The sequence below is a fragment of the Callionymus lyra genome, chromosome 7, assembly GCF_982586985.1.
Source record: "Callionymus lyra chromosome 7, fCalLyr1.hap1.1, whole genome shotgun sequence".
In the NCBI taxonomy this organism is placed as follows: Eukaryota; Metazoa; Chordata; class Actinopteri; order Syngnathiformes; family Callionymidae; genus Callionymus; species Callionymus lyra.
This window is the reverse complement of record NC_141824.1, coordinates 22,264,202-22,277,713: the sequence shown is the minus strand read 5'-3', so window position 1 is coordinate 22,277,713 and position 13,512 is coordinate 22,264,202. Positions and strand designations below refer to the sequence as shown.

The following is a 13,512-nucleotide window of genomic DNA, read 5'->3' as shown; positions in this document are numbered from 1 at the left end:
GGGGAAAAGAAGGGAGTCCGATTAAGAAAGGTAGGTGTTGGAGAGGAGGCAGCGCTTACATTCACGTTACTGCTCCCCTTCAAGCTTTTTCTGGCCCAAATTCAAAATACTACTACTAACTCCACTTCTGCTTTTACTAATTATACGTATACTACTTCTACTCCTACTTCTAATTATTCTACTAATTCTGCTTTTGTTTTTATTAATTATACTTCTTCTAGTTCTTCTACTTATTCTACTACTGCTTTTACTAATTATACTTGTACTAATATTTCTGCTACTTTTTCTACTTATACTTTTACTACTAATTAGACTACTGATTTTACTAGTAATACTACTATTTCTACTACTACTTCTACATCTACTACTAATTCTACTACTTCTAATTTTACTACTAATTCTACTTATACTTTTACTACTAATTCTACTACTGATTTTACAACTTACACTTTATACTCATATTTGTACTACTAATTATACTACTACTACTTATACTTATACTTTTACTACTAATTCTCCTTATACTTATACTATTGCTTCTACTACAAACTAATAATTCCTCTACTACTTCTTATTCTTATACTACTAATTCTACTACTACTTCAATTTATACTACCAATTCTATTACTACTACTATATATTCGGATCCTCAGACCACAATAAACTTGTGAAGATATGTGTGACATTTCCTAAATATGAATATTTTTTATTTTTTATATATTTAATTTGTGAAAAATAAAACCAATATGGAGAAACAAAAGCTACAGTAGCCATGACTCAAGTCCACGAGCATAGATGAAGATGAAAAAACTCACAGGAACTAGTATCTTCTGGTATCTTCTCTACATGAAAGCACTTTAATGTTCACTGCATTTTAAGTTAAAAAAAGAGTATCTCTTTTGCTAATTAATTACAGAGCAATTAGAACTCTAGTACTTCTTTGTAAAGGGTAAAGTTCAGCGCAGTGAAATATGTGGTCACCTTGATTTATTCTGGACAGGGGTAATGAGGTGATTTGTCTTTTTTGCTTTCCCACTTTACCACAACGATAAAGCAAAGTCTCAAAATGGCCACAACACGTCATGAGGAGGCGTTCAAGAGGATATATTTCTCTAGAAAAACAAATTCATCCATCATAGTAAATGTGTACGTTATTGCCTATGACGACATGGTCAACCACTACGCTAATGATGAGTCATTTCCACATAGGATTTATTTTCAATTTTACTTGAATCAGTTATTTTCAATGCATTTTACTTGAAAATGAAGGTACTTTGTGATCCAGTTTCTTTTTATATTAAATGAATATCTGTGAACTTTGACTGCCGGGGGGCATCCATTAACGGTTTAGATAAATACATTCCAGTTATCTCTTGTTTTCATGTAGGCAGCCGGGATTTCAGGATGTTATTGGTAACCCTGGATAATAATAGACCCGCATGGAATGACGCGAGTGTATCATCAGAGCTTAGACATGTGGAACAGAGGGAGCCACCTACGCTTTCACAAAGCAGTGACACCGAAGAATATCTGTGGAAGTAAACACTGCTGAAATCTATTTTGATGTTGTGTACTCATCATCACTGGGAAATCAAAGTAAGGCCTGGTGTGACTTCTGTTGCGAGTTCTGAATTTAACTTCTCTCTGAAAAAATAACTGGTTTCTTCATTTTTCTATTCATAAAAATGACTTTTCTTCATTTTCTCCAGTCACTTGAGTGCACTCCTGTTTTATCACTCCTTCCCTCTCACACTCATCACCTCCTCATTTACCCCTTTTACTTCCATCACTCTCTCTCTCATTTCCACCCACTCTGGTGTTTATGGGCCGTGATGATTTATGCCAGTTGAGGTTGTTATAATTTCCACCTCTTTGGGTCGGTGTGACAGAAATTGGACATGTGGAGCACCAGCGCAGAAAATAATGACACTTTATGTCCGTCTATGTGCATCAAAAAGTCACAAACACTCTCGTTCTGATGTGCATCCAGATGATGGTCAGACCATATTCAGAGCCAGAACGTTGCCTTTTTTTATTAGGCAAGGCATTACTGTGAAACATTTCATTATGAGCCTACATTTGTATGTCTGGAATAGTGTATAATTTCTGCAATATTCTTTACTATGAATCTGTTAAAGGTGTACCTGCCTCTTCCCCCATGAAAATGGGTTGTAGGATGAAAAGAATCCAGGCTTCATCATGAAGTAAGACCTCTAAACGCATCACGATGCTTTCTTTGAAGGCATTGACATGAAATGTTACAATAAAAAGACATCTTGTGGATCTCATTGCCTCAAGCCACTCTCCACTGTGTTCCAAAATGAAGCAAACAATCTGCCAAGTTTGTCTGCTTTAGAGACGTCAACGTCAACATCTGCTGGTGGTTAGCTTGATTCACTAATTACTTCTTGTCTAGATCTTTGCTTAGTGAGGTCAGTGAGCTTGTATCTCTGTAACCAAAATATTCATTTACAAGTTGACACGGTGTATAAATAACACTGCAGCGTTATTTAGAGAAGAAATAATCAGTGATAAAGTGACTAATTCTTCTACCAGTTCTGCTTTTGTTTTTATTAATTCTACTTCTACTACTTCTACTCTTGCGTCTAATTCTTTTACTAATTCTACTTCTACTACTTCTACTCTTACGTCTAATTCTTTTACTAATTCTACTTCTACTACTTCTACTCTTACGTCTAATTCTTTTACTAATTATACTTCTACTACTTCTACTCTTACGTCTAATTCTTTTACTAATTCTACTTCTACTACTTCTACTCTTACGTCTAATTCTTTTACTAATTATACTTCTACTACTTCTACTCTTACGTCTAATTCTTTTACTAATTCTACTTCTACTACTTCTACTCTTACGTCTAATTCTTTTACTAATTATACTTCTACTACTTCTACTCTTACGTCTAATTCTTTTACTAATTCTACTTCTACTACTTCTACTCTTACGTCTAATTCTTTTACTAATTATACTTCTGCTACTTCTACTCTTACTTCTAATTCTACTACTGCTTTTACTAATTATACTTATACTAATATTTCTACTACTTTTTCTACTTGTACTATAACTACTAATTCGACTACTGCTTTTACTAGTTATACTACTATTTCTACTACTACTTCTACATCTACTACTACTACTTCTAATTTTACTGCTAATTATACTACTGATTTTACTAATTATACTACCAATTCTACTACTACTTCTACGTTTACTACTAATTCTAATACTACTTCTTATTTTACTACTAATTCTAATGTACTTTTACTACTAATTGTACTACTGATTTTACTAATTACACTTTATACTCATATTTCTACTACTAATTATACTACTATTATACTTCTACTTTTAACACTGCAGCATTATTTAGAGAAGAAACAATCAGTGATAAAGTGAGAAGCTAATCCTAGTGACACCGTTACGAGCGACACCTAGTGTTTCTGGCTGTATGTCATTGGTTTTGAATGGTGAAGAGCATCGTGAAGCAAACCTTCCCATCAGTCTTTGAGATCACAGCGGTGACACTGACGTACTGCCACGTGACACGGTTAACATCGAGGAAGCAATGGATCACCTCTCCCAGCGTTCCGCTAATAATGTGTTTATCTTTAATACGAGTTTTCACCTCTTCTAATGGACGCTGCTGTCAGGGGAAGGACACATGAGGCCATTTCATTCTCGCTCTGTGTGTGTTGCATGTCTCCAGCCAGATGTATGGTTCTGGTCGTGTCCTCAGCCTGAATGCAAATCATCGGAGAGAACCTTGACTGTCCTCTTCGATAGTCCGAAGTCTTCCACATGCTGTGTGACACGACTATTCTCAACAAATGATCATCCATTGTTTTGCAGAAGGTTTTAAATGGCCTGATATTTGGAGCTCATTTCATGGCTTCTGCTCAACTTCTTGATCAAACAAGGCCTTTTGCTTCCAAGACGATCATCCTCTCCAAACACTTATCGCCGGCTACACGATGCCCGCAGCACGGCTTTGTGTTGGCATTCTGATAAACTGGCTGCAGGACTATTTGCTTTTGAGTTGAATTTTGTGTGGATTTTTCTATTTCTACGTGGCTTTTCTTGAGCCAACGCAGCGAAGCGGGTTTGTTTGTGTTAGCGGCAGAAGGAGATCTAAAGTTTGCTGTGAATCCATCTGTGTTTGTGGGTAAGAGTCACTGGTTAGCAGTGCAAAATATTTGCGCACAGGCGGTTTTGGGATGTCTTACGGCTGCAGCAGTATTTTTAATCTGACGCCATGTTGTTGCTACACAGACGGCTTTGCTTTCAGCTCAAATAAAGATTGCGCCAGTAAAGATAATCATGAAGTTCCTCAAAAATGTCCGAGATCTTAATCTACAAAATAATAATCGGGAGCACGGTGGTGCAGTGTTTAGCGCAATTGCCTCACAGCCAGAGGGCTGCAGGTTCGCTTCCAGATCCCGGATGTCAACCTCTCGGCCCATGAAACTGGGATAGGCTGCAGCCCCTCGCGACCCCCATAAGGGATTAAGTGGTACAGAAAATGAATAATCTATAACCGCAAATGTATATCTTGATGCAGCAGTGTCAAGTGTCGAGTTAAATTTTTTGTAATGAAGGTTTTTGTTTAAAATGAAAAAAATAAACGGTGTTAGTATTATATTAACCAGAAGATGAACTGAGGAATTCAGCTCAGCGCAGCACCTGTGGGAGAGGAAGTAGAGCACAGTAACGATATAAAAGTATCAGATAATACATTGAAAAAGCTGAAGTGATCACTTTTTACCATCCTTTTTTTTTATTAAAAAATATCTATATATTATTGGATATAAACTGTATCGTTCAAGTGACTCGTATTAATGTCTGGATCATGAACACTTCATTTATTTAATTTTTAATTATTTAATAATATATATATATATATATATATTATTAAATTTAATTAGAATTAAATGTATTGGTTACTTTTTTTATTTGTATATATTCTATTCATCTCAGTTAATTTAATGTATATTTATTTAATTCATTATTTTATTTTATACAATACTGGTAATGTTTTTTTTTAATTGTGCTGATTGAATGAAGCGTGACTTGTTTAGGAGTTTTATTCTAGACGCTGATATATTGGTACATCCTCTGATGTTCTAATCATTTCTTGTTTAGTTCGAGAGGCGGATTAAACCAACAACTTGTTTAAGAGCTGATATAAACAACCACATCAACTGGTCACAAAGAAATTTGCAGCTCAAGCTTGATATTTCCATTCATAAATCAAACCATTAAAGCCAAAAATGTGGATTTGTTTTTATCAATAGGAATGATTTAAAAATATGTGGATTGCTGTCAACTAGTTCTTTGTGCTGAAATAAAACCATCAGAATGTATCTATTTATCTTTAATTTCCAGTGTCGACAGCAATTGTTCAGCCCCATTACAAAACCCCTATCTTATCTTAAAATAATCGCCCCTTTGCTCCTTTGTTCTCTTTTTCTCTCGGCTTGTTCCAAAATAATCAAAGCGCACCGTGAGGTAAAAGTCTCCCTCGGGGATTCTAAACATAAAACACTTTTTCAATTCCCCAAAAACTTGTCATGTGATGGATACGTTCTGGAGCTCTGCATCCCACTCGGCTGTGAAGATGAAGTGTGGTGATGCAGTGGCGAGAGAAGTGATTGCGAGCCCACTGGGATTCACGTGTGTACTTCTTTGTGTACTTCTTTGTGTTGGAAATGCATGCTGTTGTTGCAAGTGAAGTGTGAAGGAGAAACCAAAGTTGTGTTCTACGGCACAATGACTAATTACTCTGGAAGGACAACGCCTCCCTTTTGGGGCAAAGACTCTGGATAATAAAAATTACCTCAAATGACCATTTAATGCATTAAGTAGGTTGTGTGAGGCATTATTTTTAAGTAGGATATTATATTAGCTTTCCATTGAAGACTTGTAAAGTCTGCTCTGAGCTTTGCCGACCTTGTTTTTCGGGTTATTTATAAACCTTACTCCCTACATTGGTCATTTTATGCTGTGCGATGCGTTTGTGGCCAGATCAGACAGCTGTTGCCTTGAATACTGCATCAGGACATTTGGACTTTGTTGCTCTCTTGGACATTTTTCATTTCTCTCTGTGTGACCTTCACAACCTTTTCTTTCAACAGAGTTTCAAGAGGTTTGTTGTTTTTGCTGCCATACTTTCTCCTATCCCGTGTCCCTGTCCTACAATTATTTTCTACACGTGTAGTGTCCAGGCTTGTAACCGTTGTGTAACTGGTACACAAAGTTGTGCTGTATAACCAATAGAGGGTTTAACTATTCCCATTACAGTAAGGCCCTTCCAGTAGTTATCTGAGAAAACATTTGAAGTTTAAGGCCCACTTCAAATTGGTACTATATATGGCCAACATAACAGTTAAATCGCATGATTTAATTTAATGTATTTTCGGACTGTAAAGCGCACTTAAAATCCCTTTTTTTCAGTAATCAACAGTGCGCCATATAAAACTTATGTATTTATTTTAGTTTTACTTGCTGACCTTAAACCAGTTTTATATGGCACACTGCCCTCAAAAATCCGGCAAACTGTTGATAAACTACGCAGATGAACTGACGTCACTGTAGTATTACTTTACAAGTCACTGCAGTATTACTTTACAAGTAACTGTTGTAATACTTTACAAGTCAGTGTAGTATTACTTTACAAGTAACTGTTGTAATACTTTACAAGTCACTGTAGTATTACTTCACAAGTCACTGTAGTATTACTTCACAAGTCACTGTAGTATTACTTTACAAGTCCCTATAATATAAATTTACAAGTCACTGTAGTATACATTTACAAGTCACCGTAGTATAACTCTGTATGTCACTGCAGTATAACTTTACGAGTCACTGTAATATAACTTTGTGGGTCACTGTAGTATAACTTGACAAGTCACTGGAGTATTACTTGGCAAGTCACTGTAATATTACTTGACAAGTCACTGTAGTACAATTTTACAAGTCACCGTAGTATATCTCTGTGAGTCACTGTAGTATTCTATGGAGTAATGTAAACAATGCAGCACTATATTAATATTGTATTTTCAATAAACCTGTTATAAAAGCTTGTGAGTCAATGTCTCAAAACTTTATTGACAACACAGTCAACTGTCTACGTTCAAGGTCAAATGACCAAAACATAGTTTAATTATTGATTTTCTCAAAACGTTAATGATTTGATATCCGTCTACCTGTTTAAACGTGTAGTCGTTGACACCCCTAGTACTCAAGGCTTTGGTGGTTTTGGTCTCGCGGTGGGAAGACCATAAGTTTCTTTGTCAATTTAAGGATTGAAAGGGAATCAAGTCAAGTGCTCGGTTATTAGTCTTAGGTGCAGATTCAGGCGAGTCTTGCTGGTCCTGCACTGATGACCTCTGAACTTGATCTGATCTGCTGATGTGTGCTGGTGACCACAGGGGGGAGGGTTTGCCAGAGAGTTTTCTTCATGGAATGTGATGTAGCATCTACATAGAAGGAACGTTTCATAGTATAACCACTTTATAATATTATGAATTAGTATTAATTAAAAGTGCAATTTTATTCAATACATGGTGATGGTTTTTAATTAAAAGTATTGCATTTACAGGTTTTTCCCTTTAGAAGCGATTTAGTTACGTTAGGCTTTATAATACAATTATGTCTGATTTATTAATTTGTTTTATCTTATCTTTCCATTGCAGTTCTACAGTTGTGCAATTTGATTATTAATGTGATAGAAAGAACACAACTAAAAATGTTAATATGAAAGTTGTTAATAAATAATAATATGACGCAGTTGTTAATAAATTAATTAAAAACGACCTTGTTAAATAACATTTTAATGTAATTGCTACTTGAACACTTGTGGATCATGTCAGTAGTGTATATACACACTGCCAGTTCAGTGAAACAGCGAATGGCTCTTCTTCGGGTGCTGGAATTGAAACATCTTCTTCGTACTCTGTGACCTTTAACACTTCTTCTTTTATTTTGAGTTTAATATATTATGTTTTTTAGCTTGTGAAGATGTCATGTGTGTCTGGACGAGTAAGTTTTAATCTGTCAATATGGAAACGATTAAACCTTGATTGTCCTTTTACTGACGTAGTCCTCGATTACAAGACGGCGTAAAAAAAAGACGTACTTTATGAAGGGCCAAAGCAGCATCTTCTTCGCCCTGCAGTCATCTAATTCCTCCTCTCTCTCATCTCCGTTTCCAGGCGGCTGCTGACTTTGCAAAGGCCCACCTGCCCGAGGCGCTTCGCCAGCAGCTCCTGACCTACGAGCGAGAGAAAGAGCGAGACCGGGAAAAAGACAAGGATGAGAAAAAGGAAAGAGGGGGCCTGAGCTATCCATCCATCCTGGAGCAGCAGATCTTAAATTTGGACAGAGAAATGCTGGAGAAGCTGTCTGCGACCTACAATGAAGCAGGTGTGTAAAAGTACCTTCTTTTTCAGTGGAAGAAATTGCAGAAGTAAACATGTTGGTCATTCTACCTGACATCCTCACACAGTACATGATTAAACAAGTAATTGTAATGTATAGGTTTTATCCAATTACCCTGCCAAATTTAAGCTTTTTTTATATATATATTTTGATTCTATATTTTCAGGCTTTGATTTTAAACTTTTTAAGGTCAAGGCAAGTGTTGCCTTAAGGATGAAAGAGTACATTTTAGGGCACCAAGGAAAACATTTATTTCGAAGTAGGTGCAGCAAAGCAAATGTTTGTGTATATATTTATATCTATATATAGATATAAATATATATAGATGTATATGTATCGTGCTCTTGTTTACACCTATTGAAAACAACTAGAAAGAAAAATTACATATTATATGGGTGTCAAATTCTGAAATGAGAGACAGAAATCTTGCACTTTTTCATGATATTCAATTTTTTTTAGATGTACCTGTATGTATGTATGTATGTATATATATATATATATATATATATATATACACACAAATTAAAAAATGACATTTATCTGGAAAAAAACGAACCACTAAATATTTTTAGTACTGCATTTAAACAATTAAATAAATTTACCTAAAAAAGTTGTGTATTTTGCAACATTTTTCCCAACAGCCTGTAATTCCTCATCTTTCCTTTTTTTACCCTTTCCTTGCTCGGCATTTTTAAAGTTTGCTGCCCGACCAAAACTCACCGGACACCTTCGTGACGCTGATGTTACGAGTGTATCACTTGGAACTGCTCGGCTGTTTCCATCATCAGTTTACCTTGGACTAATAACAGTCAAGTTGGGGACGATTTTATTATGTTCATTCGACGAAAACAATTACTCTACCAGTATTTATTAACAAATTAAAAGCCAAGGGCGGTCACTGCAAGTTGTTGGCGTAAACACAGGTCCCTTTTTTTAGGGAATTAAGTGTGGAGGATGGTCACAGCAAGTGCCGTGGTTGCCGCGGTTAAATTCGAACCTGTGTTTTTTCAGTAATATTTTCAGTCTCTGTTTCCGATTATTAAATTAGGTAAAATTAAACCAAAAATAAAAAAGGGGCAACATACATACTTATCTTGAATTTATCATTTTAATTGGTAATTTATTTTTTTGTTTCAGAGCTGAGCCAGAAGACAAAGCTCTCTATGTTGATCTGACATTGAACTCTTACCAGTGGTCACAAGCATTAGGTGGTGACGGTACATGAGGATTCTTTCATCCGCTTCATCAGTGATACTCTCTGTTGTCCCACCATTAAGCAATACAAGCTTGTATAATACTTCGTTCTTTTTCTAGCATTTTCAAATATCAAATGAATCTAGAAAAGCACTGATACGTCACAATCTTATTCTACATGACCTATGAAACACAACATAAAGTAAAATAGATAGCACCACTTTTTGATTATTTTCCCAACTCAAAATGTAGCACATTTTGTCATTACAGTTATTTAATTATAATTTTTTTTTTCCTTGTTTGTTGTTTATTTTTGACTTAACATTCTAGCAGCAGTGATTAAAACCTGTTCAACCAAGTTATTTGACTTAAAAGCGTTTAGATCAGTTGTGGACAATTCATTTTCCTCAGGGTCCAAAATTGATACAGTGGCTGTTGAGCCAAGCAAAAATAAAGTAGCGAAAAGTATGAAGATTCAAGCTAAATATTCAAAAATAAATTATTATTATATTTTATATAGTTTTTTTGTTTTTTTAACTGAAAAAAAACTATTTTTTTCAAATATTTCCTTGAATATTTTTGAATAAATACACAAAAATTAACAAAAACTCTATATTCATATCAATAGACTTTTATTGAATATTAGCAATGAATACAAAATAAAATGGTTAGTTTGACCTCATGACGGCCACATAAATAAGGGCCACATGAGGCCCCCGCACTTTGCCTAGGTCTAATATAGATCATGACAATAGCCTTGGTCGAGGTAAAATTAACACAATTTTTAAGGAAAAGAAACTTTGTCCACATTGTTAAAATATTCAGTTACCTGCGTAGATTTCCGTGCCATTTGTTTGTGAAGCAGACTTTTCTTTCCCCCGTTAAGGACGCACAACAAACCTGCCTCTCTACCTTAGACGTCTCTTTTCAAGATTAAAAGCTTCACAAAACCCATAAACGCTACTCCTGTTTCCCTTAACAGTTGGTGAACAGTGGGTTTCAGCAGCCACGGGCTCTTGCTTATTCAGCTGTTTAAATACAAGCTGATCTTCACAAGGCTTGTAGTAATTATCTGTGGACGGGGGAGGGAGGGGGTGACGCAACCGAGGGAGTGATGGATGCAAAGAGGAAGGAGAGGGGTCTGGTGGTGGTGGTGGGGGGGGGGGAGACTTGTGCGGGAGGACATTTTCACTGATAAGGTCATTGCTGCAGAGCGGGATTAGAGTCCGGAATTATCCGTACGTGAAGGAGTAACAATAATCCGAGGTGAAACGAGGAGAGATTTCTCAAGCATGTTTTTTATATACATAAATGTATATATAGCTTCTCTTAAATGCTGTGTATTAGCAGTACATTATTAATCACCATAATAGTTCAGCATGACTAACCAAAGATGGTAACTGAGAATTCCCTCTCAACAACATTGCTGACTAATCATTAACAAGAAAGTAACTGGTTGATTTATTATTAATTTATGTTCCCTGATTAAAGATGCATGTTTTCCTGAAAAATACATTTAATTTTATACTATTTATATATTACAAAGTAGTGAAATGATCGTTGTGTTGGTTTGTGAAGTAAGATTTTTCCTGCAGGAAGAAGCAAAGGGTTGTATTAGTTGGCGTTGACTACCTGGTTGACTTTGGCTCCAGCTCTTCCTGTTTGCTGGCTGCAAAATTTGGATTATTAACAAAAAGTTCTTCTGAATATTGAGTTGGAAGCGATTTCTCAGGAGGAACGTGAATGATATAGAGCGAGAACATTCGCAATGGCCAATTTATATTCGGTTTCAAAGCCTCACCAATACTTTATGTGATCTATAGTCTTGGGGTCTCACTGTCCAAACACAGACCAGCTTCATCTGCACTTGCATCAAGAGTTATGCAGGCATTTCAGTACAAAAACTCCTAAACAATGTTTCCTGGAGCAGAGAACTTGAACTTTCCAAGGAAGTATTACATCCATGATGAGTTGCATATCTGCAAATTGTATGCAGTAGTAGTAATGAGTTCATTAAGAGGGGGTGAGATGAAGCCAAAGCAGAGTCTGTTAGCAATTTGTACTTGAATACATAAAATAAGGCGTAAAGTTTGTTTATTTTGGTAGGAAGGCAGGTTGGGAATTTTGATTTCTTCTTTGAATAATTTTGTATGCAATAGTGGTTTCAGTTTTAGTTCAGGAACTGTCGAGTCTTTTTCATTTACTTCAAAAATCCAAATTATTTTTTTTATATCTTTTATGTTGAAAGAGTTCCAGAGACAAAGGCAATCACTCCTAGCACAGTTTAAAAAAAAATGAAAAACAGCAGTGCTTCTTGTGTAGTCTACATGTTCTCTGAGGTCTGATGCGGAACAAAGTATGAAGATCTAACGCAATCCTCGGTCAATTCCTGGTGTTTCATCATCTTCTCTCTTGATGTTGCAGCGTGTTTTACTGACTCTGTATGTGGTACGAGACGCTTGATTAACTGGAGCTGATCATTTACGTCCTCAGACTCGTGTTAATAAATTATTCTTGAAGCTCAGTTTTTTAAGAAACATGACGCAAGAACCAGCCACCATTTTCGGTCAGTATAGTCGATACTGGCAGGAATTATTGTCATCGTTTTTAACCCTCGAGAATCATGGCATCGGACGACGAACGATCCTTATATTTTGAAATCGGAGACTAAATTTGAACTTCTCGATCTTCAAGTTCAAGAGTCTCGAGGTGTTTCAAATCCAAGCATCACATGGTTTCTGAGCGAGTTAACAATCAGGTCATAGTCCATATGAACAATACACGGTCTGAGCATAAAACCTGCTCGCAGCCCTTTTTTTCCGCACATGTGACTCATATTTAAGTTCATGTGGGAGCCATTATTATCAAAGGACCATTGAGTCGAGTAAACGAAGCAACTCTCTGGAGTCTGGTGAGTCATGTGATGCACAGAGGCCCTTCAAAAGTAATAATACAATTATTGCAGCAGCCCATCTGCTGCAACAGCTGACCAGCCCCTCGCAGTGGATGGACATTCATTCATTTATCTTTTCTTTTTTTTTTACTCCTCTGCTTTATATCCATCTGGTCATCCAACAGCCTGAGAGGCACATTTATCTCAGTCTCAACTCAATTTTATACATTTTTAAATGCAATTATCTTTCATATTCTCTAATACTTAATTAACATTGTCAATATGTAAATGTAAATTTAACAAACAAGTCAACAACCTTGAACTATTTTTATTTTATTTAACCAGCGTAAAATTAATATTTAAATAAAACCGTATTTAATTAATGGTGGCATTAGCAACGTCGCTAACGTTAGCTTCTATGATCCTGTGATGTTCAAAACAACACAACTGATAAAAGGCTTGTCTATACAACACACAAATCCCCGAGGATCAACGCAACATCACACATGTATTGTGTTTCTAGTAAAAATGTTACTGGATCATTGTTTATTAGTGTTTACTTCTGAGGCGCTGCAGAAGCTAACGCTAGGAAAAGGGTGAGCTAAGTTTTACATGCAGCCATTAGCTATTGAGCTATTAAGCTGTTGTGTTAGGATCTTTCAGTTTTCAAGTTCATTTTTTGACATTGACTATATTTCTTTAAGAAATGTTTGTGCCCACAATTATAATAGTGCCAGAAAACATTGACTTTATTTTAATTTAATTTTTAATTAATTTGATTTATTTTATCAAGTAAATATGATATTATTTGCCAAAGTGCCTATAATGACTGAATTAGTAATATTGAGCATATAAACAATTGATGTAATTCCCCATTTTAACAAAGATATACATTCCGTTTTCCTCCTCTAGAATTTTCAATGTTTTCCTTAGATCCATTTTTCATATTGAAATTTGCAACACGTCGGTT

At 35.7% G+C, this 13,512-nt stretch overlaps 1 protein-coding gene across 1 annotated transcript in view; it reads left to right on the top strand.

The window, feature by feature from the left end:
* The window catches only part of ppm1lb (protein phosphatase, Mg2+/Mn2+ dependent, 1Lb), a 43,381-nt gene that overhangs the window by 22,487 nt on the left and 7,382 nt on the right, over nucleotides 1-13,512 (top strand). Inside the window, exon 2 of the mRNA XM_087795974.1 lies at nucleotides 8,230-8,440. Within this exon, the coding sequence (XP_087652100.1) occupies nucleotides 8,230-8,440 (211 nt within the window). The remainder of the gene's footprint in view (nucleotides 1-8,229; nucleotides 8,441-13,512) is intronic.